This window comes from Podarcis tiliguerta (assembly GCF_965153285.1).
Source record: "Podarcis tiliguerta genome assembly, chromosome: 6".
NCBI lineage: Eukaryota > Metazoa > Chordata > Lepidosauria > Squamata > Lacertidae > Podarcis > Podarcis tiliguerta.
The window spans coordinates 46,620,175-46,647,598 of NC_139539.1; the positions used below are offsets into that span (position 1 = coordinate 46,620,175).

Here is a 27,424-nt window from a genome sequence, read left to right on the forward strand (position 1 = left end):
CTCCTAAGGCCCGGCCATCGGCCAACAGGAGCCCGGCGGACCTGCCGCCGCCGCCACTGGGGGAGAAAGTGGCGGTATAACGCCGGGGAGGGCCCCACCGCACGGCTGCCTCTCCTCTCCAGCAGCCGGGGCTGCCGCGGCTCCTTTAAGAGCCGCAGGTCTATGGAAATGAGCGTCGGCGAGCTGCTGCCGCAGCGGAGCCTTGCCGGGCTGGTTGGCAGGCGGAGAGACCTTCGCGGGCTGCGAGCAAGAGCGCACGCGGCGGCGGCGGCGGCGGCGGACCTGCTGGGGCTGATCGGCGGAGCCGGCGGGCGCCTCGGCCCGGATCCTCCGCTGGGCATGAAGCGCAGCTGCTGAGCGACGCGCGGACGGACGGAGCGAGAGGAAGCCGGAGTGCGGGCGGCGGCGGCGGGAGATGGGCGGCGGCTGCGGCTGCTGCGCCCCCGGCCGGGCTGTGCTGCTGCTGCTGGCGGCGCTGGGGATCCCCCGCTCGGCCGCAGCCCGGAGCCCCCCGGGGCCGCCCTGCGCCCCCTTCAGCGGACCGGCCTGGCCGCCGCCGCCGGAGCCGGAGCTGCTCCCCGCTTGCGCCGCGCCGCCGCTCTCGTGGCGCTGCCCGGCCGCGCGTCCTGCCCGCGGCCTCTGGGCGCACCTGCTCGGGCCGCGCTGCGGCGGCGGCGGCGACGCGGCTGAGGACGGCGACTTGGTGCTGCTGAGCCGGCTCCTGCTGGCCCCGGAGCCGGGCCCGCGGTTCCGCAGGGGGCGCAGGCGGGCGCTGTGCATGGAGCCGGGCGCGCGCGTCCCCCTGCCGCCGGCCAGCTCGCGGGGAGGCTGCCGGCTGCGCTGCCGGTTGCGAGGCGACAGCGGCGGGAGCGAGCCGTCGGACCACCTCCAGGAGGACTTGATGCTGCCCCCTCGGGCCAGGTGCCTCCGCTCCGGGCACCCGCTGCGCCTGGAGCTCCTGTGCAGCCTCTGTGAGGAGGAGGAGGAGGAGGAGGGAGAGACCTTTGTCCTGTGGAGCCTCGGCCTGGGCTCTTCTCAACAGCAGATGGAGAAGCTGTGGCAATCCGAGGGGGCCCCCCGAGGTGGCGCGGGGAGCAGCCGCTCCAAGAGGAACGTCAACGCCAGCCCTCAGTTCCAGATGCCAGCCTACCAGGCTTCAGTGCCGGAGAACAGGCCGGCGGGGACCCCCGTGATCATGCTGCGGGCCCTGGACCCCGATGAGGGCGAGTGGGGCCGCTTGGACTACTCCATGGATGCCCTCTACGACAGCCGCTCCAACAGCTTCTTTGCCATCGATGCCCAGACGGGGGCCGTGACGACGGCTGAGGAGCTGGACCGGGAGACCAAGAGCACCCACGTGTTCCGCGTGACGGCCACGGACCACGGCGTGCCACGCCGCACCGCCCTGGCCACCCTCATGATCACGGTGAGCGACACCAATGACCACGACCCGGTCTTTGAGCAGCAGGAGTACAAGGAGAGCATGCGGGAGAACCTGGAGGTGGGCTACGAAGTGCTGACGGTGAGGGCCACGGATGGGGATGCCAGCCCCAACGCCAACATCCTGTACCGCATCCTGAACGGGAACGGCTCCAACCGGATCTTTGAGATCGACCCCAAGTCCGGCGTCATTCGCACCAACGGCCTGGTGGACCGGGAAGCGGTTGAGGCCTACCAGCTGATGGTGGAGGCCAATGACCAAGGGAAAGACCCGGGGCCACGCAGCACCACAGCCACCATCCACATCACGGTGGAGGATGATAACGACAACTCGCCGCAGTTCAGCGAGAAACGCTACGTGGTGCAGGTGCCCGAGAACGTGGCCTCCAACACTCACATCCTGCGGGTCAATGCGACTGACCGGGACAAAGGTAGCAATGCTCTGGTGCATTACAGCATCATGAGTGGCAACACCCGCGGCCAGTTCTACATCGATGCCCAGACAGGTAACATTGATGTGGTCAGCCAGCTTGACTATGAGATGAATAAGGAATACACCCTCCGCATTAGGGCCCAGGATGGAGGAAGACCCCCTCTGTCCAACATCAGTGGGCTGGTGACCATCCAGGTGTTGGATGTCAATGACAACGCCCCCATATTTGTCAGCACCCCTTTTCAGTCCACGGTGCTGGAGAATGTCCCTGTGGGCTACTCTGTCATCCACATCCAAGCCATTGATGCGGATTCTGGGGAGAACGCTCGGCTGGAGTATGCTCTGGTTGACACGAGCTCTGATTTCCCCTTCACCATCAATAACAACACAGGCTGGATTGTGGTGGCCTCTGAATTGGACCGTGAAGCTGTGGACTTCTACAACTTTGGTGTTGAGGCCCGAGACCACGGTAGCCCCCCCATGACCTCCTCGGCCAGCGTCAGCATCACTGTCCTGGATGTCAATGATAACAATCCTGAGTTTACTCAAAAGGAATATACCATGAGGCTCAATGAAGACGCTGCTGTGGGCACCAGTGTCCTTACAGTCTCTGCCATCGACCGGGATGTCAACAGCGTCATCACCTACCAGATCACTAATGGGAACACCCGCAATCGCTTCTCCATAACCAGCCAGAGTGGTGGGGGTCTCATCACCCTGGCCCTACCCTTGGATTACAAATTAGAGCGTCAGTACCTGCTTACCATTACTGCTTCCGATGGCACACGACTTGACACGGCCCAGGTTTTTGTGAATGTGACAGATGCCAACACACACCGACCAGTCTTCCAAAGCTCCCACTACACCGTGAACATCAATGAGGACAGGCCAGTGGGTACCACTGTAGTTATTATTAGTGCTACGGATGAGGACACGGGGGAGAATGCCCGCATTACTTACTTCATGGAAGACAGTATCCCTCAGTTCAAGATAGATATGGATACTGGTGCTGTCACCACTCAGATGGAGCTGGACTATGAGGATCAGGTGTCCTACACATTGGCAATTACAGCCCGGGACAATGGTATCCCCCAGAAATCAGATACTACCTACCTGGAGATCCTAGTCAACGATGTAAATGACAACGCACCTCAGTTCTTAAGGGATAACTACCAGGGTTCTGTATATGAGGATGTGCCAGCTTTCACGAGTGTCCTGCAGGTTTCCGCCACCGACAGAGACTCTGGGCTGAATGGGAGGGTGTTCTATACCTTCCAGGGTGGGGACGATGGGGATGGAGACTTCATAATTGAATCCACATCGGGCATTGTTAGGACACTGCGCAGGCTGGACAGGGAGAACGTCCCATTATATGAGCTTAGGGCATATGCCGTCGATAAGGGCATGCCAGCCATGAGGACCCCTATTGATGTCTATATCACTGTTCTTGACGTCAACGACAACCCCCCTGTCTTTGAACAGGATGAGTTTGACATTTTTGTTGAGGAGAACAGCCCCATTGGTTTAGTGGTGGCCCGGATCACTGCCAGCGACCCAGATGAGGGCACCAATGCCCAGATCATGTATCAGATAGTGGAAGGCAACATTCCCGAGGTCTTTCAACTCGACATCTTCTCCGGAGAGCTGACGGCACTGATGGATTTGGATTATGAAGCCAAGTCTGAGTATGTCATTGTGGTCCAGGCTACTTCAGCCCCACTCGTCAGCCGGGCCACGGTGCACGTCCGCCTGCTGGATAAGAACGACAACATCCCTGTCTTGAAGAATTTTGAGATCCTCTTCAATAACTATATCACCAACAAGTCCAGCAGTTTCCCCACGGGTGTGATTGGCAGAATCCCAGCCTATGACCCAGATGTCTCCGATACGCTCACCTACAGCTTTGAGCAAGGCAACGACCTGAGGCTGGTGCTCCTGAACCACAGCACTGGAGAGCTACGTCTGAGCAGGGCCTTGGATAACAACAGGCCTTTGGAAGCGATCATGAGAGTATCTGTGTCAGGTAAGGTGGCAAATGCATTCCTGTGCATGTGGGTTTGGATCTCAAGTTTTGGGGGAAGGAGAAGCTTTTGGAGCAATCTAGCTCAACTCTGCATGCCTACCTCATGCTCTCCTAACCTTGTGGCTAATCTCAAATGGCATCATAGAATCTTAGAGTTGGAAGGGACCCAAGGGTCATCTAGTCCAACCCCCTGCAATGCAGGAATCTCAGCTAAAGCATCCATGACAGATGGCCACCCAACCTCTGCTTAAAAACATCCAAGGAAGCTTTTAAAGAAAGGGCGTCTGATCACACCAGAAAACTTTGGCTAAATAATCATTCTGAATATGTGGTATATGGCCACACTGCCTTCCCCAGCCTGGTGCCCTGGACTGCAACTCCCACCATCCCTGAATTTTGGCCATGCTGGCTTGGGCTTCTGGGAGTTGTAGTCCAAAACATCTTTACACTCGCTTTTGACACTTGAGATGTACGTTTTTTGGACCTACCTTATTTCTACGGTTGTTGTTTTAATCTGTTTTTAATATTGTGTTTGAACTGTTGTAACCCACCCTGGGACCTTAGGGTAATGGGTGGGTAATTAATAATAATAATAATAATGATCATCATCATCAGAGCACCAGGTCAGGGGAGGCTGGCTTAATCTGTTGTTTGCAATTAGGAAGCATTTAGCTGATCATTACAAAGGTCCAGCAGCAGCAGCAGCAGCAGCAGCAGCAGCAAAGTAGAACTGCTTTTTTGGAATTGGTGGAGGTTGCATAACAGCCAAATGGTGATCCAGGATTCCGTGCGCTGCTCCAGTTGGCTGCCCCAGTCTTTGCTCTGAGACAACAGCCGAAGCTGCAGAATTTCTCCCCCCACCCCATCTCTTCCACAGGCTCCCAGTATCCCAGCCAAAGAATCTTCTTCCTCCTGCCCTTCCTTTCTATTCCCTTTGAATGGAACCAACCACTTGGGGCTAATTCCATATAAAATTGGCTTTCCTTGCATGCGAGCTGAATGCATGATGATTTGATGCCACCAATAGTGGCTTTTGGTGTTTGGGGCAGTGCGGATGAGGCAGGAGGAGTGCAAGATGGGTCTGTTCTGTGATCATTCATTCGGAAGATGGAGCTGATCTTCCTCCGAGCTCTGAGATTCTGTTTATCAGTGCCTGGAAGACGAGGGAGAATGCTGGGAGATATCTGGCTGTCCTATAAGAAAACCTTTAGCATGTCAGTGTCATTGCTACCAGACATGGTCCCACAACAAACATGGGCTCTTTTCTCCCAGAGCTTATACTCCTGTATGCTTTTTGTTCCTCAATATGCCACAATACTTTTTGGGTGGTATGCTGCTAAGTTTTACACAGACCCACTGAAATTGATGACCTCCATTCTTTGCAGTGGGTCTACTCTCAGTGAAACGTAATCAAATTCCACCGCTTGTTGCATTTTTGCTGCAACCGAGAAATGAACGCAGCTACTCTTCTGCAACACAGACGTGGAATTTGTGTGCCTGAGATGGGTGTAGCATGTGGGGAAATGTGTCACTGGAGTAGAATAGCTGTTTTGTTCCAGGAGAAGGATGCAGTCCCTTTAATTAGCCAGATAGTCTCCTTTTCCTACACTGCCACTTTATTACAATGCCCGGTGTCTGTGCTTTGCAATTACATTAAATTAAATGCCACTGTCCCAGTGCAGAACTTTGCAGGGTAAGCAAAGAGGCAAGCATCAGCAGAGACGGTTGTTGTTTGTAGGATACAAATAGATGCAGGGATGGGGAACCTGTGGCCTTGCAAAGGTTGCTGAGCTACAACTCCCATCATTCCTGAACATCAGCCATACTGTTCTCATAGCAGCTAACCAGATGCCTGTGGGAAGCCTGCATGCAGGACCCAAGTTCAACAAGGGTCTCCCAACTCCCTGCTCCCCTCCGAATAGTGGGGGATTTACAAAACATTGACTGTGAACTGCATAAGTTGAATTTGCTTTAGCCTTTTGGAACAGGGATGCAGAGCCTGTGGACCTCATGATGTTGCTGGACTCCAACTCCCATCTGCCTCAGCCTGCATGGCTAACAGCCAGGGATGCTGGGAGTTGTAGTTCAACAGCATATGGAAGTCTACAGGTTCCCTTTCCTTTTTCTGGAATTGTGGTGACATCAGGAAGAGAGAGGTCCTGCTCAGGAACGGCCTCATCCACGAGGCAATTCCTGACCCCAAGGTGTGTGTTTCTGACCATTTCCAGCAACTTTAAAAAGAGACTATGGCTAAGCCACAATGTCAGTGGGTTGTATTCAGTGCTTTGCCAACAGGGTTCCATGGCCACAATGTTTTCTCTCCTACTCCCATTCTAGATGGTCCCCCCCAACCTTCCAGAGCTGATTTTGAGGGCACATGGAAGGGTGGAGGGGAAAAGAAGTTCCATTGAGTACCCAGAAGACCCTTCCACACAACGGAACTGCAGCTATTGCCCTGCTATCTTCAAATATGCTACTGAAAATGGCTGGAGATCACATTTTTTAGATGGACTCTTGTGTTTCATTGGTGGGCGAGCATCATCAATATATAATGTTGTAGACTAGTGTGTGCTGAACACATGTCTGAATGGATAGATGAACTAAGGCTGGCAGGGTATATACAGCTTACTAAGGATTTTCCTATGGAGAAGACCCTGCCGCACCTTCACAACTTGTTCCGGGTTCAAGGGGCTCTGGGCAAAGTGTCCTTTAGTGAGCTTCCTCCTCTGTCGACATTCTATGGTGGGCTTACTGAGTCAACAGCGTTGCTCAGAGCTGTGTCTGTTTGCAATTTAATTTCCCACAAAGTCTCTGGTGTATCATTGCTTTTGGGCATTGTGGGAAATACCTACCTATCTGGCATTGCTTAGAGTGCCAGATCAGATTTGTTTAGAAAGGGGCAGAGGTGGGTCCTTCCCAGTTGCCGGGGCTATGGACTCTGCCCAAGAACAGCAGGGGCTGATCCTGGCTCTAATGACTGCCCTCCTCCCCACTCTGGCCGCAAAGGACTGGGCTGTGAGCGAGGAACATGTGGTGGTCGTGGGCGTAGTTGGAGGAAGGGAGAGAAGCCACTTGGGCAAACAGGATAGAGCTTACACGCCTTACACCCCCCCCCCCACATTCATGTTAAATCTCATGAATCAGGATGTTGTTGACTCACTTCTGCAAAGCCTCCCACTCTGTGCTGGAGCGAATTCAACCTGGCAGATGCTCCTTTTCCTAACTTAGATCTGGTGGCTTGATAGCACACATCCCTCTTTTATCTGGAGTTTGAAGCCTGCACCCAGCAGGAATTGGAGGCTTTGGAGAGGATGGGCTATGACTACAAAACTTTGGGCTCCTCACTTCTTCGCAACCCAGCCTCTTTGCCTCTATAGGCAGTAATTTCCTCAAGGCAAAATCACGCCAGGTGTGGTTGGTGCCTCGCCTGCACCTGATCCTTAGTGAAACTGAATCATTGTGTGTGCGAATCTGGCAACTTTCATTGGCCCTAGAGTCATCCCTACCAAGGATGGGAAGTATCTGCTGGTGGAACTCCTTGGAGGAACGTAGCCTGGCCTAGCCTGGCCAGCATCTACAATTGTTCTCCGCCTTCAAGTAACTAGTTATTACTTGCCTATTACTCTCCTGGGTCTTTGTAGCAGCACCTGTTCGACAAGGTTTTCGCCAGGAATTAGAGCTGAATTTATGGTCCAAATTCTGCTTGTGATGCAGTTGGCATCTGCCTTCAGGGAGGGCTAATAACAGATTGTTACAGCACGCACAAAGTGAAGTGAAACCTGCCAACTGCCATTGACAATTTGACTAGGCTGCTTTCGCAGGGCGACGGGACAGGAGATTTTTGTGGCGGGGTAGGAATGGGTGGTAGATGCATCTGAGTTCTGGGGAAAGGCCAGATCTTAGTGATAGAGCATCTGTCTTACCTGTGGGGGGTCCTGGGTTCAGCCCCTAGCATCTCCCAGTTGGAACAGGAATACACCAATCTGAAACTCTGGAGAGTTACTTCTAGTCAGTGTAGACAATACTGAACTACATGGACCAAGTCTGATTCAGTATAAGCTATATTTCAAGTTGGCAGGGGCATCAAAGATCATGTAGTCCAAATCCTTACCACAGCTAGTGTTTTCTCTACCTAAACAGCAGAAATAAATGTTAACATGTCCTCTTTAAAACAACAATGACCAAAACTTCAAAGGGGGATGATTTCATGAGATCCTAGGCAAATAATTTTGTTGCTCAGTTGCTGTTGCAGCCAAGTTCTTCCTATTTTGTAGAATGACTGTTGTTTACCTGCAAGTTAAACCCCACAGACTCCTGTCCTCCTTTTAGTGGCAAAAGAAATTGCTTGCTTTCAGTTTGATTTATGGCAAGGCCATATATAAGTTACTTAGCTGTCTTTTCTGTCAGCTGCATAATTCCCTGGTCGCCACTCTTTCTTCACATCATAATCTTGCATTTTAATCCCTGCATTTTCTTTTCTTTTCTTCCTCTGCTCCGATGGCATTCTTGGGCTTGTGTATATATTCTCTTTCATGTATAGCGTCCACATTGGGCACGACACGTCCTGCTAAAGCCAACCCCAAATCGTTATTGATTAAAAATGGCACCATCATTATCATGTGAGCATTGGGTATCTCCCCATGCAGACTTAAAAAAAACTAAAAACCAACCAAAACCTTTTTTTGTGGTGAAGCTGCTGAGGTTGGAGTTCTGGCAAAATACACAGTCTCTGATGCTGTCTGCTGTCAGAGATTTGACACGCCAAGTCAGGACTTGCAAAGTCGTTAATGTTTTTAGTCTATCCTTTCCTAAGAGGGATGGCATACTTTTCTCCCATCCCAGCTCACAAGTTCAGTATTCCGGATGATCACAAACATTGTCAAAAAGCTAAGGGGAGAGATTGTGTTTGTATATGTAGAAGGTCCCAGGAGCATCGCTGAACATTACCCCCTTATTAATGCTGCCCTCCATAGCATGGAAGACGATGGCAGGCCTTCCTGCCGGAGACCAATTTGGAGATGCTTAAGAGCAGCTGTCCCTGAGTCTCGGCAATTAAACTCTCAGCATGGTGGCTGCCGGTCGCACCTGCTCTGTGGGGATAGGAATACAGGAACTGGGGAATACTGTACAGTGGATAGATTGGAGTGACGATAATACACATAGCCCCTGGCTGTCATTGGAGCCCCACTGAATGGTATTCCTGGCTTCTGATGCAGGGGGAATCCAAGCCGCTGGGGTTTATTGGGAAATTGCTGCAGCTGGCACTCCAGAGCTGGTGACTGCAGAATTAGAGGGAGGGTTTTGTCCTGGTGTGGCCAGTCAAAGCAAGAGAACAAATGCCCAGTTGTATTTCCAGCTGGTGGGTAGATGGTAATAATTTATTTCATAAAGAATTAAATTCCGCTTGATTGACAGAAAGAATAGGACAATGAAATTGTCGGTAAAAATAGTAAGAAACAACTATTTAAATATTCAGAAATAATTAAAATCAACAATAAGCTAAAAACCCACTTAAACACATGTAAACATTCTACATATCTGGGTAGGCTGGCCTAAACAAAAAGTTTTTAGCAGGTACAGTCGTACCTTGGAAGTCAAACGCCTTGCATGTCGAATGTTTTGGCTCCTGAACACCACAAACCTGGAAGTGAGTGTTCCGGTTTGCAAACATTTTTTGGAACTGAACGTCCAATGCTGCTTCCACGGCTTCTGATTGGCTGCAGGAGCTTCCTGCAGCCAATCGGAAGCTGTGCCTTGGTTTCCAAACATTTTGGATTCCGTTCAACTTCCAAGGTATGACTGTGCAGTGAAGGTGTCTGCCAGTAGTCAGGGGGTTCCAAGCTGTGGGTGCTGCTGCACTAAAAGAGTGATTTATTGCAGATGAGGAATGAGTATTATGTGGCACCTGTAACTGTGCCAGTTCTGCAGATTTGCTGTGACTATGCTCTTCTGCAATGAATCCCCCCAAAGGCTTTGAAGTAGAGTCAGCACCTGTGTCACTGGGGGCCATACTACACAATGCATGCAAGTGGACATCATGGTAGTCCAGCAGCTTCTTTTGTAGTCCAGCTCCAGAGGAGGTGGCTGGGAATGGAAGAATGGCAAGAGTCACCATTGCTTGTGCCAAAGCCTTCATGGGAAACGTGTATGTGAAGAGACTCTTCCTAACTCAGGCAGGGAGATGAGATGCTTATGTAAAATATTTGTACAGTATTGAGTGCAAGAACACTTATATAGTGCCATCCACGTAAACCCTGCTTAAAAAGAATGAGAGAATATTTTGGGGGGAAGACCCCGGCCCATCTCAAGCAGCATTCCCAGTTGGTTAGAGTATGTTGCTGATATTGCCAAGGTTGCAGGTTCAGTCCCTGTATGGGACAGCTGCATATTCCAGCATTGCAGGGGGTTGGACTAGATAGTACCCATGGTCCCTTCCAACTCTACAGTTCTATGATTTTAATTGGTTAACCAGATGCCTATGGGAAGTCCGTAAACAGGACATGAGCACAATAGCCCTCTCCCACTCTCAGTGCCCAGCAACTGGCATTTGGAGACCTATTGCTAGAAGTACATGGCTGGCTGTGTTTGGACATAATGCCAAATATAACCATGGTGTGGCTTTATGGGAACAAGCTGCAGTGAGCCTTGGGCTTGCACATTCCTCTCTTCTTGCTTCTGGTGCAGCTGCGAGGAAATTGGAGTCTTCCACTTCTGTTTTAGGCTACACATGATTTAGTGTGCCATCGGAACCCTAAACCGTGGTTAAGCTTAACTGTGGTTTTTTGAAACAATCCAGCTTCGAAATCATTTGAAATTGGCTTGTTTGAGCAAGCTGTAGGTAAGATTACTCATAATTTGTCTAGGGTCAGATGTTATGACAAGCTGTGATTAATCTCTAAAATGAAAGTGGAGGAGCGCATGAGCCGATGGCTTGCAGTGGTCCTTTCTCATAACACTAAACCATGATTTAGCTGCACACCTGAATGCAGCCATTGCGTCAGATGTTGAGAATTGCTGCCCTCCCTCCTCGCCTTGGCAAAAAAAGAGACTGTGAGGAGTGCAAAGCGCAACACAGCTGCATAGCAAGATGTGAATCTTTCCTTGCTGGAGATGGCCTGACAGCAAACTTGCTGCTACTGATGGACTCTAGGCCTGCAAAAAGACTAATTACAAATAACAGATGACAAAGATGCCCCCAGGGGCAGGAAAATTGTTCAGAACATTCGCTTTCCCCAATGACTTCTGCTTTTTCAGACCAATAATGTTATTCATCAGAGCTTGCTGTTCACACCTAGAGAAGGGCTTTTATGTAAATGCATTTCCAGATACTGCCAACGGCATGTGTAGATGGCAGGGAGAATAACAGGCCATGATTAGAGCAATGTGTTTGTGGTCAAGCACTACCAAAGATATTATTCATTAAGTTTTCTGTTGTCCATTTATACAAGGTTGGTAGGCAAAGATCCCTAAGGAATCTGATTAGCAGCAGCCTTTGGCTATCGGACTCTGAAAAGATGTCCTCTCCCCCCCAACACCTTCCATTTAGCCAGATTATGTGTGTTGTATACGACTGCAATGTTTGCAATAGCTTCTGGAAAAAATCCGCAAGCTACATTTTTCCTGCCACTGATTGGAGGATGCAATATTTTCCTGGTGAAACAAGGTCTCAGGATTATAGTCACGCTTTTTATTAATTTCAGGAAATGTGTATCTTTTAAAATGTGTACAGATGATACACCTGAAAACATGTATTGTACATGTATACTACTAGCTGAATTTGGCTACCGTTTGATAATGAATGTCCTCTTGGTGGCAAATAGTGACTTATCTCTAAGGGTCAGTGTAGTATAGTGGTTAGAGTGCTGGACTAGGACCTGGGAGACCAGAGTTTGAATCCCTGCTCACCTATAAAGCTCATTGGATGACCTTGGTCCAGTCACTCTATCTTAGCCTTAGTCTACCTCACAGGGTTGTTTTGAGGATTAAATGGGAGGTGGGAAACCATGTATGCCTCATTGAGTTCCTTGGAGGACAGGTAGATGATGATGATGTGTGAAATGGCCCCAAGTGTATGGAGTCTGGTGAGGTGGCTGTGGTTTCTCTGCAGTTCTTTCTGGCAGGCCAGAAAGAATTAAGACTTGCTATTAGTAACCTTCCTGCATCTTCCACTACACACAACTTGTGTCCTGATTCCCATTGCGCTTCTTCTGCTTGCATGGGGTTTATATAATTTATTTTCATTTATTTTGTTGATTGAATTCCTACACCACCCTTCACCCAAGGATCACAGGATGGGTTCCATTATAAAAACACAAAGATGTGCAACATAATAACAAACAGAAAGAATACCCCTCCCTTTTTTTAAAGGTTGTAGATTCTTTAGTTAGCCAAGGATCCAGGAAAAGAGCAATCTTTTTGCCTGGTGACTAAATGGTGAATGATGAACAACTCAGTATATGGGAGTTTTCTCTTAATTAGCTCTAGATTAGGTCTCCTGATCATGTGAGTTTGGTAGTACAGATTTAAGGGATCCGCTGCGAAAACCCTGGAATCCCACTAAAACCACTTGCATTAGTGACTTGAAGGTAAACAAAGACCCTACATGGCTTCCCCCAAATTGTGGAGAAAATATGCTGCAGATGCTGAAAAACAACCAGTCCTGAACTATGTTGAACTGGGCTTGTTACATTTTTACTTGGTTTGTTTATAAAAACATTTATATTTCCATTTAAAAGAAAATGCTTAGATTGGCTAACAGCACAGCATCAAAACACAGCACTATTAAATACACAATATATACCTAACAAAAGTAACAGGAAACAAGAAACTAAACAAAGCACGTAGACAAATCACGGCAAAACAGTTGATCAACACCTGATATGGCACATGAATTTGCCCATTCCAAGGGATCAGTCATATACTTCCAACTCTGTGGGGTAAAAGCCTGATGAAAAAGGAAGATGTTGAGCAAGCAGTGGACAGGTCATGTCAACGCCATCTCCTTCTGTCTGTGTCCCAGTTCAATCTGTAACTGCAGCTGCCTTCAGTTGTCTCCCTGCTCATCACTCAAACGCTGATGGGCGTCACGTTCTGAAGGCTGGGGAGAAAGATTTCCAGCTATCATGGGACATAATTCTTTCATTAAATCCCTCACCAGGCAAAAAAAACCCCAAAACCAAAAACACCCCTGGCACGAGGCCCATTCATGCTAATCAAGATAGGCCAACCTCCTAACACCCAGGTTAAAGATTGAAAGGTGGAAGAGAGGCTAGGCAGGGACATTTCATCAAGCTTGTTATGGTTATGAGCAGGGGAAGAACAATGTTTCAAAAGTGTGCAGGGACTCAAGCTTGATAGGAGGTTGAAACCTTGTGTATAACAAACCGTGGTGTGTGGGGCTTCCGCTGGAATCTAAAGCTGAAGCAGTAGAAATGGTCATTTCTGTTGGCAACCTTTGCGCCAATCCTGCTTAATGCCAGCTGATAGCTGCCACATAAGAAGGGTCTGCTGGATCAGGCCAATAGCCTATCTGGTCCAGCATCCTGTTCTTACAGTGGCGCCACCCATATCTGTCTGGGGAAAACATGCAAGCAGAACCTTAGCCCAAGAACACCTTGCCCTCCTGTGGTTTCCTGCAACAGGTATTCCTGCAACTAGCATCCTTTCTCATTCCTGGATGGATCTTCTCATTCACTGGTACATCATCCCCCAGAGGGGTTTTTCTTCCTGTTCTTCCAGTTCCCCACAATCCTGACTTACAGCCTTCTGCTTTGAATTGCCACCCACCTGTGTAAGACAAGGTGTTCTGAGCCGTGAAGCTGAGTCTTCCGGGGCTAACGTCAGGAGGAGTCTAGCTATCTTGGTGGGAGTGAAAATCCCAGAGCAGGCTGGGCAGCTGCTAAGATCCCTCCATTGCAGGGCAACCTAGGATAGTGTGGAGGTGGGGGCTGACTGCAGATAATGCACTCAAGCCATCTGCTCCCTCCTTGGACCTTTGAGAGCAGGCTCCCTTTCATCTGGGCTCCGTGGGAGAGGCTACCCTTTTAACATTTCCTGCAGCCCCTCAACTGTGTCTGTGATGTTTAGCATGGAGGATGATGCTGATTTAAAGGTGCAGAGATGTGATGGATTGGGGGCGGGGGGTTAGAAGCCAAGGGATTAAGCATTCCTTACTACAAGGGGATTAGGGTGGTGGGATAGCGGAGGCGGATGAGATGAGACACAAAATGGGAAGGAGCAGATCATTGGCAGTAAGCTGTTGGGGAGACATTAACTAGGTCAGAGTCTCCGAGGGCAGCAGGTCCTCTTGAGCTTTATGCTCTAGAATAGGGATGGAGAACCTGTGGCCCTCCAGATGTTGTTGAATTATTATTATTAACTTGGTTTCTCACTTGCCCTTCACCACAGGGTCCCAGGGCAGGTTACAGCAATCCAGAAGACCGTATTGAAACCAGTTTAAAACAAATACAATGGAAAAGAACAGGATGGGTCTTAAAAATAGGTATCTCAGGTGTCAAAGGTCAGGGTAAAGAGGTACGGTACATCTTCAGCATATGATCTTGCAGACATGACACCTCTGTGGGGAGGATATTCTGTAACTTAGGTCTGCTGTAGAAAATGTCCTCTTCTGAGCTGCCACACCCTGAATATCTGAGGGTGGTGGAGCTTCCAAGAGGGCCTCCTCTGTTGATCAGAACATAGGAGATCCATGGGAAAGGAGGCAGTCTTTCAGATATTTGGGGCCTAAGTTGTTTAGGGATTTAAATACTAATGTGAGCACCTTGAATCAGACCTGGAAATCAATGGGCAACAAGTGTGACTGTTTTGAAACAGGGGCCTTATGAGCTCTAAACAGAACCCTATCTGCCTGCTGCATTTTGGACAAGTTGAAGTTTCAGAGTCGTCTTCAAGGTTAGCCCCACGTTGGAAGAGTACATTGTAATAATCAAGCCTGGAAGTTACAACAGCATGGAGTACGGTTTCCAAGTCATTTCTGAGGGCCAGTGTGGTGTAGTGATTAAGAGCGATAGACTCGCAATCTGGGGAACCACTCCTCCGCTCCTCCACTTGCAGCTGCTGTGTGACCTTGGGCTAGTCACACTTCTCTGAAGCCTCTCAGCCCCACTCACCTCACAGAGTGTTTGTTGTGGGGGAGGAAGGGAAAGGAGAATGTTAGCTGCTTTGAGACTCCTTCGGGTAGTGATAAAGTGGGATATCAAATCCAAACTCCTCTTCTTCTTCTGTCCAAAGGTAGCTGTAGCTTCAAAATGCAGCTCTCATCTTGCCTGGGTGTTGGCCAAGCTGGCTGTGGTTGGTGAGAGTTGGAGTCCAACAGCATCTAGAGGACCACAGCTTTCCTGTCCATCGTCTAGGAAAACAGAAGCATTCTCCATGCAGGCTGATTGGAGAGATACATGAAAAACCCCTATGGGTTTTTTGGGGTGCAGATGCCAGAGCACAAGATGCACTTACCTCGCATCAGTTGTGGGTTGTTCATGTGCACTTAAATGGCTCCATTTATTGGAAACATACACAGAAGTAGGAAGCTGATGGTTTCCCAGCCAACACTTCTGTGCGTTTTGCCGAGGAAAAGTCTGTATTGTTGAACTTGGATATATGTTCTTGATTGCAAAAAAGCATAGAAGAAATGGCTTCTAGCCAGTCTCTGAGCCATGTTTTGCCCCCTTGCAGAAAAAACTTTTGACCTCAAATTCCAAGGGCACGTTCCAGAAGTGGGATAGTCTGCAGTCCTCCATTCTGTGCTTAGCTCCTTTGCTCTTTTCAGGCACATTTGCATAGCAGGGCTATGCTGATGGTCACACATTAAAGGCATGCAGCTCTTATTAAGGGGATTGGATGTGATGCTGGATGTGGTCCCAGTTTAACACATGTGCACCATATTTCAGCCAGCACTTATCCTCCTGCAGCCCACATGGCTGATGAGGACCACTGTGGGCTGTGCACTTTGCACTTTTCAACTTTGGCTGCCTGCTTCTACTCAATATGCCATGTCTTATGTTCCGACATGGTTGCCTAGTAATTAAAAAGTACATTCAGAGTGGTTGATGCCAATGAAGACTCAGATGTCAAACTGGCTGTTGCAGTCAATGAGAAGGGCGTCCCATGGAAAAAGGACCTTTCTTTTCCAGAGACCTGTCACATACTTCTGCTTGGATGACTCTCTGAGAGTGCAGATAAACAGCTTGGTTTCTTGTATCCCAGGTAGATACATGTTTAAACAACTGCTTTAGGGGTAATTTGCGCAAACAAATTGCTATGCCGAGTGTGTGGCATGGGTGCATTGAGTTCAGCACATGTTGAAATTGGCATGTTACTGTTTTGCCATGCACTCTGCTCACAATTCGATCCATGTTTCCTATGCCACCTACCTCTGCCAAATCTGTCATGGCACGACAAATTTGGTTAGGTTGTAAGCTGCGCATGGTGATGACAGCTTTGTCTCATTCTAATGTCCCCATCTATGGTTTGCTCATTTTGTATGTGTCTATTGGCCCTTTGTCCCAAACAGTTCCAAATAGTCTTGCTTTTACACCTTAATCAATGGCACTGGCCAAATAATTGATTTTTTCTATCCTTTAAAAAGAGATTTTGCCCAACTTGAGGTAGATATCATATCTGCCCTGCCCTTGAAGGTGGGCCGCAAATAAATTTGATATATATATTGTAGGATCTTTAATAGCTCTCTTTATCCCACTGCCTCCGAATGACTTATTTTCCCTAAAGCTTTCTACTGCTAGGCTTTGAGTTACTGGTCAGCTGTCTTTTGCTATTTGTTCTGCTGTTTCTTCATAAGCTCTACATGAACTGTTGTAAGTCATGTTCCCGTCTGCTGATTTCCCATGTCCTGTATTTGACAGTTAGCCATCTCTTGGGGCCAATTCTCACTGTTGCTTCCTCTCTCCTCCCCAGGAGAGTACAATAACTGCGTGGAAAAGAGTACTGTATGCAAAATATAAGGCGAAAATGGTGGCATGAGTACAGTGGTACCTCGGGTTACAGACGCTTCAGGTTACAGATGCTTCAGGTTACAGACTCCGCTAACCCAGAAATATTACCTTGGCTTCAGGATGAGAATAGAAATCGTGCGGCGGTGGCGCAGTGGCAGCAGGAGGCCCCATTAACTAAAGTGGTACCTCAGGTTAAGAACGGTTTCAGGTTAAGAATGGACCTCTAGAACGAATTAAGTTCTTAACCCGAGGTACCACTGTAATTCATTTCTTCTTCTTCTCCACACTTGTGCTAGGGAGCTGATAGATTCCCCAGATCTGAGTCACGCGTGCAGGGAGGAGAAAATGGACTTGATGGTGGTCATCCGCCTATTAGGTTTTATTTGCTGCTTCCTCTATTTATACAGATTAATCTGTGTTGGGAAAACTTTAGCTTCCTATTTGGGAAAGTGAAGCAAGCAGAGGGTTTCACTTGCAGGTTCTCGTCTTCTGAATCTGAGCAGTTGCTTTTCTCACTTCAGGGCAGTGCAAGCAATGTTGTGACAGGTTCAAAAGGGTCCAAGAGCGGCTGGTTGCCTTTCCCTGCACTTGAGCGCTTTTCTTTATGTCTTTCGGGCAGTTCATAAAACATGGACTGGATTCTTGGATTTCTTTTCTTCTTTTAAGGCCCTCCTTTCCAGTAATGACTCCCACTTATTTTGTTGCAAAGCTTCTCTCCTTTGTGGTCCTTTTGATTACAGAGCTGGCTAAGATGCTGTCAAAGGTGCAGGCCCTGTTTCATGAAGAGATTGTGAAAATGCAAATCTCCTTTTCCATCACTCTCCTCATTTACAAGCCCAGTTTTGTATCCAACAAAGTTATACGCAGAGCAGGCTCCTTGGCATTGATGAACCGTACCTTAGTCACATCCATTAATTTCATCAAGTCTACTTTGCATGTGACTGACTTGGCTACAACCTCCAGACTCCCCCCAGTTTGAGCCCTTTGGAGATAATCAGAATCTGTGGTTATTTTGTAGACATTCGCTTTGGGACTGGCAAAGAGGACTCAGCCTGGCTCATTGGCTGCCTCATACTGCAAACTCAGACCCTCCAAGTGTCCCTATTTTCCAGGGACGTCCCTGATTTAGAGAAGCTGTCCTTGTTTCTGATTTGATCCAGGAATGTCCCACTTTTCCTTAGGATGTCCCTATTTTCATTGGAGAAATGTTGGAGGGTATGGAGTTATCCAACCCCTGAGTGGTCTGAAGGCAATCCTGTACAGTGCTACCTCCGTATAAGTCCGCCCCATCCAGCGTCCATTTCGGCGGACGTCCGCAGCAAACCCAGAAGTACCGAAATGGGTTACTTCCGGTTTTGCAGCTCACGCATGCGCAGAAGCGCAAACTGCTCCGCATGTGTGCGCAGAGCGGTGCTTTGTTGAGCATTCTTTTTGTCGAGCGTCCGGGGCTCTGGAACGGATCGTGGACTCAAAACAAGGCATCACTGTATAGGGAAGTTTAATGTTTATTATGTATTTATATATGCTGGAAACTTCCCTGAATGGCTGGGGCAACGCAACAGTTAGCTGTGTGAAGTATAAATAGTAAAATTATCATTATGGAATGGGACACCCCTGTTTTCATCACTGAAATGTTGGAGGGTATGCAAACTGTTATTGTGCCCTTTATTCAAATAAGAAGCAAATTAACCCTTAGGAATGGGACCTGGAACACATTTGCAAACTCTTAAAGTGCAGTGATAAGGCTTCTGCTGTGCATGGTGTCACATTCTGTGTGGGGAAAAAATAATTGTGTGAAGATCATCTGGTGTTCTGGGAAGGAGCTCTCAGGGTCAAACTAAACATGAGTTAAGCACAGGTTGGAATTGTTTCTCTTTACAAAAAGCAGCCGCAGCAGGGGCCCTGGTCTGGATCAGGACCATGGAGCCATTTTCCTGCTAGAACTCCCCCTTGAAGCTATTTGCCCTTATTTAATTCCCGCCCCACCCCCAGTTGGAGTAAATAGCAGCTGGGGGTGATTTCTCTGCAGGAAAATGGTGCAGGAGGTTAAGTCCCTTTCTCCCATGTCGTGTTACTGATTCCAATGGGTGGGGAGCATTTTAGAGAAAGGAATATGGTCAATTTCAACCACCTACCTTAAAGAGATACTTAAAGTCACCTCTAGTGTGAGCCCTAACTGCGTCCATGCCTAAAAGAGAGGAGGTAAACGTTTGAGCTTGCCTACTTGCTTTCTGTTTTCTGCCATACGCACATAAGACGGAGCCATCTACGTTTGCAGACAGAAGATGGCATGCAGGGAAGCCGATTCTACCCCTGCCATCCTCTGTCAGCTGGCTGACCCTGTGTGTTGGTTGTTCATCCATCCTGTTGCTCTTGTGCTCCTTTCTTGGTTGGCTCACAATGAAGCTTTCGTGCTTTCTTGGGGGGGGTCAGAGTACCTGCTCTGCCTCCTAGAAGTTCCTGCCCTTTGTGCTGACCTCCTAGAGATAGGAAGCCAGGGAAGAGTCAGAGCCATCTGTGACTTAGAAAGAGAAGCAGTGTGGATGTGCACTCTCTGTGGCAAGCCGCACAGTTGTTCCTTGTAGCTATTTCTCTGCTACAGTTGACCTAGTGCTAAGTCCTTAGCCCTCTTGCCCCCACCCCCAATTCTAATTCAGTCCACTGCTGAAATCTGTCTGGATAGCAGTAAGAAAACTCAATGCCGAAGGGATTTGCACGTTGCGTTGTTTCTACCATATGTTTGTATTCGCTTAATGCGATGTGGGATTGGCCATGCACCCCTTCCCCAGAGCGGGGAGTTAAGCTGCTCAGACAGTACCGTTCCATTGGGGCTGCCCCACTCTTTGTCACCCAGGAGTTGCCAGTGAGGCAGCTTCCCTCTGCCCAGCTTCTTTGATTCATGGAGTCAAATGATTCCACAGCAAATAAGTTGCTCCAGTTCAATTTGCACAGTGGCAAGATCCTGCCAGTCAATGGTTTGCGCAAATAAAGCCGGCTTCCCATCCATTGCTGTGTTTGCCATGTACCTAATAACTTCCTGCCATTTCACTCTTACCCATTCCATCCCTATAGCTTTCTAGGAACTCCTTAGTTAATGCTCTATTGAAAATTTGTCCCATTTTTTTTTAATAAAAAAAATTCTACATCAGTTATTGAGAAAAGGAAATGCGTTTGCAAATTAACAGAAAGGAGAGAAATGTTTGGTGCAACAATATATTAAGCTGAAAACCCTGCAGCCACTGAAATTCTAAAGACATTCTCAAGTGACCTGAGAGAGAGGCAGAACGGAAGCCTCTTAAGCAGGAGAAGAAAACTTTCAAAGAACTGGAGGGCAGGTTTTGGCAATGGCAATGGCTGCAGAAGAATGAGGCCAATGGAAAGCAAAGTTCCTCAATTCTCACCAGAAGAAGAACTCTGCCACTGATTTCCTGCTGGTAGTTTTGGCAAGTTTCAGTAGCTCACCTCTCCTTCAACCCAGCTTAAAAATAAAATAAAAAGGACTTTGAGACAATGTTATCCAAACACTGATGCCTGGAAAGTCACCAAAGACTGACAGTGATGCCAGTTTAGGATTCCAGGCACCTCACGTATGCCTTCAGAGTTGGATGAATGTAGGAAGGGTGTGGGTGTGGGTGTGGGTGTGCATGGGGCCAGAGAGCTGGACTTGCCAGGCAGTAGAATTGCCTAATTTTGTACATGATGGGCCTCCTATTAACTACTATTAATAGGGGGATTTTTGCAGTGTGTAGTTTCTTCCCACCAGCCCTGCACTGTTGGGAGAAGCCCCACCTCTCCAAATGTTTTCCTCTGCAGCAATCACACAGAATTGCTCTTGTGGCACAGAATTGTTGTTGTGTATTGATTATTTCAATCTTCCTAAGTAATCAAAAACTATTCTCCGCCCTCTGAGCCATGGCTGTTGTTTTGCCATCTGAAGGATCGCTCAGACAGATTTGTCTCCCCATGTACGGCTTCTGCCATTCTTGCTTGTACAGACCCCATTTGTGGACTAATCTTAATTGCTTCTGCTGACTCCCTTTGAACCTAGATCCCTAATTAACCCATGTCTGTGCCGGGACGCATCTTGCAAATTCTGCAGTCCTCTATCTCCCTGGATTTCATGCTTTGCTCTTCTAATGGGATTCTGCCTCCCCCGCACCCAGTAGCAAATCCCCTTGATTTTCCCACAGTTTCTCCAGACAATTACAGGGTAGCATCTGGGGAAGCTGGCTTATCAACAGTGCCTTAGTGGCATGCAGTTTTCTCGGTGTCGTAGCACGGAGAGAGTCCAGCAGCACGCCAGAGTCATGGAACATGAATAGAGAAGGCTCTCAGTCAGTTGTGGCGTTGGCTCTAGGGCTCATCAATCTTTGGTCCCTTATGTGAGGCTGATGTTTTCTGGGCAGCTCCAGACCTCCCCTTCAGAGTTATAGGGGTAAGGAAGAAGAGGGTTGCTCTCAGAACATAGTGTATCTCATCAGTGATGCTGATCTGGATTGAAGAGGCCAGATGGCAACTGGAGGAAGGGGGGAGGCCATTCAGGATTGCCATGGGCTTGATGGAAGGAGTGGAATTGGTGCCCTATGTATGCTGTGATGAGGTGATTGATAGATTACAAACATAATAGGCAGAATGTCTTGAATGTATTAGGACAACGTTCTGGGACTTTTGGGCTGGATTCAACTCATGAAGGACTTCTGCTAGCACAGTGGAGTCACTGGGGGAGGAAGGGGGGTGCAGTGGGTGTGGCTCACCCTGGGTGTCATCCCTGAGGGGGGTGACATTGCTGCCCTGCCCCCCTGGGATGCTCGCCACACACCCTGCCCCCGTGGGCGGCTAGCCTCACCCCTGGGTGCACAGCATGTGTGCTGCTTTGGGTGTCGGATCAGCTAGCTCTGCCTTTGAGTGGAGTTCCCTTCTCTCTCCTCCCCCAAATCTGCTGTGGAGGGTCAATAAAACTCCCACAACAAATTGGTGGGAAGAGCTGAGAGATAGTTCCACCCAGCAAGCAGAAATACTTACAATGGCAGAACTATCGCCTTATAGTGTGATGTCGAATTCCACCTTCAATTTTCCACTATCCTGGTACTGACTCCTGTCCACCACAACCACCCTCCAACCATCTCTCTGATTCTTCCTTTACTTAGCTGTAAGTTTGGTGTGAATGGATTTCCTTCTTCCAACAAGGTGCAGCCTTTTGGCAGAAACGAACTGGGAAAGAGAGAACGAGGTTGCTGGAAACTCAGCTAAGGCCCAAGAGCAGCCTGAAGAGCCTCTTCTCCTGGCTTGGAATGTGTTTTAGGTGGGCAGCAGAAGGGCTCTCTCCCAAAGGAAAGCATCGCCCAGGACCTCTGCCAAAGTGCATGGCTTTTCCTTCATGCCTGACAGGCAAGCTGGGCTCCAGCCGTTGCCATGGCAGCTAGTACCCTTCACCAAACAATGTGGGGAAACCACATGTAGATTTTCTGCTGGAGCTTTGACTGCAGCCAGGCAGATGGCTGGGGGTCTCTTGGGCGGATGCCACCCAAACCCACATCGCAGCTACATTGACACTTTGGCCTTGGGCTTCCTGTATATATTCCCACCCTCCCTCAGAAGTGCAGCCCCTGAGCTCTCTTCCCTCACACCTCTCACCCCTCTAATCCTCTGTGTTTCGGCTCATTTTCTCCTGGCAGCTTGAACAAGGCAGAGCGTAAGGGGCACAAAAGTTTCCCGTCGAAAGAGAAGGGATTATCAGCCACTCCTGTCTCGAGTATTTGAGGCACGCATTCTCCAGCTCCTCGAGAGCCCTTTAGCTGTTACAAGAACAGCACTCCTGAGTCTGCTGTTTGCAGATATTCATGGTCCTTTGCAGGATCAAGAGGATGGGGAGCAAAAAAGGGGGGCCCTCCAGGTTGATCTAAAGGTATAGAGTGTGTGTGTGTGTGTGTGTGTGTGAGAGAGAGAGAGAGAGAGAGAGAGAGAGAGGTAGGTGGTGGCGGCAGTAGTGGGGGAGCTATCAGAGGTGAGTTAAGAGCTGAGTGCCTAAAGGCTCCTTCAGACTGGTGTTTTTTGTGGGTGGGTGTTGTTGTTGTTGTTGTTTAGTTGTTTAGTCATGTCTGACACTTCATGACCCCATGGACCAGAGCACTCCAGGCACTCCTGTCTTCCACTGCCTCCCGCAGTTTGGTCAGACTCATGTTTGTAGCTTCAAGAACACTGTCCAACCATCTCGTCCTCTGCCGTCCCCTTCTCCTTCTCTTTCCCAGCATCAGGGTCTTTTCCAGGGAGTCTTCTCTTCTCATGAGGTGGCCAAAGTATTGGAGCCTCAGCTTCACGATCTGTCCTTCCAGTGAGCACTCAGGGCTGATTTCCTTAAGAATGGATACATTTGATCTTCTTGCAGTCCATGGGACTCTCAAGAGTCTCCTCCAGCACCATAATTCAAAAGCAGCAATTCTTCAGCGATCAGCCTTCTTGATGGTCCAGCTCTCACTTCCATACATCACTACTGGGAAAACCATAGCTTTTACTATACGGACCTTTGTTGGTAAGGTGATGTCTTTGCTTTTTAAGATGCTGTCTTGGTTTGCCTTCACCTTTCTCCCAAGGAGCAGGCGTCTTTTAATTTCGTGACTGCTGTCACCGTCTGCAGTGATCATGGAGCCCAAGAAAGTAAAATCTCTCACTGCCTCCATTTCTTCCCCTTCTTTTTGCTAGGAGGTGATGGGACCAGTGGCCATGATCTTCGTTTTTTGATGTAAAGGCTCATCCACACGTACTTTCTTTTTCTGCTCATTTCTAGGCATAGGTCTGTGCTTTGAAGCTCTCGTGGGTGTGTTCATGGATGTAAAAATTGTGCATTAGTGAGGGGATTTATACTGGACTGCCCACACATCACTCTAGTTAGTTCTGTGATGCTTCACCAATACTATTCCGTTATTGATGTCTGGGGAAGGGGGCACTCTTGCACTTTGTTGTTGTTGTTTAGTCGTGTCGGATTCTTCGTGACCCCATGGACCACAGCATGCCAGCCAACAAAAATGGGACAAAAAAATATAAAAAGCTTAAGGATTTCAGTGGGAAGTTACAGAATGTCCACTAGCTGGTAACAAAGCAACATGACTGTCCTGAAACTTTTGCAGGTGCAAACAGTATTGAAAGTGGGGCCTTGATACCTTCGTGACCATAGATTACCATGACTTCACAGTCAAAAGGATATTGGGAGGGACCCTAAATCAGGAAATCAGAGCTGAGGGGTGTATCAGAGCCAGGAAGATTTTGTGGTTCAGGCAATGCCTCAGTCCAGAGAAGGAAGCTCCTGTCCAGGAGAACCCGTTTACCAGTTTGGATGACTGAGATCTGGCCACAGCCTGAGAATATTTCACTGCCTGTAAAGTTTTCCTATGCCACAGTTCTGATAGTTCACCATGCAGGGCTTCTGCACAAAGAACCAAATGTTCCTGGTTTGACCCCCCCCCAACAAATCTCTTCCACACTTCCTCTTGTCCTGCTGCTTCACCCTGGAGAAAACCACTCTTTAGCGCTCAATCAGAGCAAATGGCAATTTGGGTTTCTTGCGGATTGCTGTTTGTTTCAGTTTAGAGCTAAAGAGCGAGTTTTTCCTGGGAAAGGAGCAGGGCAGGGGAGAAACCACTTTGACCCATGCTTTCTAGGCACAGGACACGTAGAAGTATGAATGAACCCTAAGGGCTCATAGACACTTACCTTTGCTCCTCATTTGTACGCACAGATCTGCACTTTTAACACTCCTTGTCTGAGTGCTTTTTGTTTTTTTACGCCCAGCGCTTTCTCCACGAAAACCTGCTCTTTACCTCTAAATCGGAGCAAATGGCAGTCTGCAGGAAACCTGAATTACCGTTTGTTCCAATTCAGTATTAGAGAATAGGTTTTCCTGCAGCATTTTTTATTTTTAAAAAAGTGCTCGGACCCTGACTGGGAAAACACATACCTGTGCCTAGAAAGCTTGGGTAGGTGTGGATGAGCAGAACCATATTTATGATTCTTTGAAAGTGACTTTCCAAAACATGAGCCAAATGCCATTGAAAAGAATTTTGGCCTGCATTCTCTAATCTTGGCAGAATTTGTATATCACGTACCAGATAAATGGGTATCTGTTCTGGATACTGATTTTCATGCCATACTCTATAATTCTATGATTTCCCCCCCTGCAGAAATGGTGCTGAGGCTCTTGTCCTCTTCCAAGCCTAGCTGGCATCCTGCACAGATGGGGAGCTAGCCTGATAAGCATCTAGGATGTCATGAGACAATGGAGGGATGTAGCGGTGGCTCATCATCCTCCACTTTCCTTGGTTGCCCTCACCTTTGTCTCTCACCCCTGACAGCATCCAATATGCATTTAAGTTCAGCTGCCATGTGATGGCCGGGGTGGGTGAGTTCAACTTAGTGTTGGCAAGGGTGGGGATCCTCAGGCCCAGAGGCTTGACTCTTACCTCCTGCCAGCCTATCTGGCACTTGGGATTCACCACAGGCAGCCCAATCCTGTATCCTCCTCAAGAGCTTCTCCCTATCCAGAATGTTTCCTTGATTAGTGGCAATGCCTCTTGCTTGTCTGGACAGAGGTGTGGGGAAGCACTGTAGCTCAGTGGTAGGGCATCTGCCTTGCATGCAGAAGGTCCCAAGTTCCATCCCCGACATCCCCAGGTAGGGCTAGAAGAAGACTCCCTGCCTGAAACCCTGGAGAGCCATTGCTAGCAGTGTAGACAGTACTGAGAAAGGTGAACCAATGGTCTCATGTAGCATAAAACATCATCTTCTTTCTGTGTGTGTATGTGTGAAGAAGCCTCCTGATTTGTGGTATGTCTGGAATGTAGCCTACTGTAAAAAAAAAGAAGAAGGTAAGGGCAGTCTCTGTTGCCCTGCCCACTTTTGCCCTTGGAGCCCCAGGAAGCTTGCCCATGAGGGCTGTAAAATGTGTCCCAGGGTCACTTTTAGAGTTAGAAGGGACCCCAAGGGTCATCCAGTCCAACCCCCTGCAATGCAGGAATATTCCACCCAGCTTGGGGCTCGAACCCACATCCCTGAGATTAGGAGCCCCATGCTCTACCACCTGAGCTACATTGCCTCAGATCATGGTCCTACTTCGGATTTAGGGAAATGGATTGCTTAGGTTCATAATCTGTTTTCTTAAGGGGAGAGCTGTGTCACTGGTGATGTTGGCAACTTCGGAGCTTGTGGTTCTATCCAATTTTAGTTGTTCTCAGGATACTGAGAGTATTAATTATTGAAATAAATGCACATGACGAATATAGGAACATCAATTTCAAAGGGTCTGTGTTGAGTAAGACATAGTTGGAAACAACCCCATGCCATCGCAGGAGCTGGAGTAAACAAGTGTTTGAAACAAAACCAGGATTTCCCTTTTTAAAGAAAAATGTAGCAGAGTGCTTTTAAGAAGGTTCAGTTTCCTTTGAGTAAATGAACTCTGCTGTGAACAACTCTCATGACTCAAATAATTCACAGTTAATCATTCAAGAATCTATAACTCATTAATTTGTTAATGTGCAATTAATTCACCGTGTTTGAATTTGTAATGCAGAACTCCTTTCACTTCAATGGAGCCTTTAATGTCTTTGAGTCCTTTGCATTGGGAAGTCATGAATTACGAACGAGTAGCTTACAAAACGCTCTGCGGGCACCTTTCCCACTGTGTACCTGCCCTTTGCTTCTGACATACTTTGTTCTCAATTGCATTGCCCATCTTGCTGATGCAGGTACATAGGTGGGGGAACTTTACTTTGGGGGCAGGACCTTTGGGGTCTGTGGCCTTTTGGCTCCCGTCATCTCTGTTTCTGTGAAATAAATTTATCAGTTGTGTGCTGCTTGACACACCCTATAGAATATGAGCTTGAATATCTCAAAATGTGTGGTGCTTTGATGCTTATGTTGTGGAGGGAACATATGCCCTAGTGAGTCAGGACATTGTGTTGTTTACTCATGAACAGAGCTACCTCCATCCATGTATTTTTAGCTTAGTACACAAGGGGGTTCAGATCTTTAAGGGGTTTGCTCCCTTCTAGTAACCAAGTACCTTAGGTGTGAGCAGCCAGCCCACAGGGGAGACTGTGTGCAGGCAAAGCTCTTTCATTCATTTCAGGTTTGGAATTCAAGATATTTATTAATTGATTCAAGGCAGATCAGCAATTGCATAAAAATAAATTAAATAGCAATTTTTAGCTAGTTCTAACTGATACATTTCCGAGGTTTGTTCCAGCAACTTACCAGTAAATAGTGAGGAGTATCATGGAACATAAAGTATGAATGCATGGGACCCATCACCTTGAACAGGGATGGGGAACTACAACTGCCATCATCTCTGATCATTGGCCATTTGGTTGAGGCTGATGGAAGTTGTGTTTCAGCACCATGTTTGCTACCCTTCCTCTGGGCAAGTGAAGTTTTAGAAATAGCCTGAGCAAGGAGGGACATGATAGAGGTGTTTAAAATTATACATGATGTAAAGAAAATAGATCTCTCTCTCTCTGTCTCTGTCATAATACTAGGACCCAGGGGCATCTAGTGATACTGAAAGTTGGAAAA

The 27,424-nt window shown here is 48.2% G+C and overlaps 1 protein-coding gene across 4 annotated transcripts in view; it reads left to right on the forward strand.

Moving 5' to 3' along the window:
* Positions 1-256: 256 nt before the first annotated feature.
* Positions 257-27,424, forward strand: part of CELSR2 (cadherin EGF LAG seven-pass G-type receptor 2) — a 109,753-nt gene continuing 82,585 nt past the window's right edge. For all 4 annotated transcript variants that reach the window (XM_083445604.1, XM_083445606.1, XM_083445605.1 and 1 more), the window contains exon 1: positions 257-3,896. In XM_083445604.1, the coding sequence (XP_083301730.1) occupies positions 416-3,896 (3,481 nt within the window). In that variant the 5' untranslated portion in view covers positions 257-415. The remainder of the gene's footprint in view (positions 3,897-27,424) is intronic.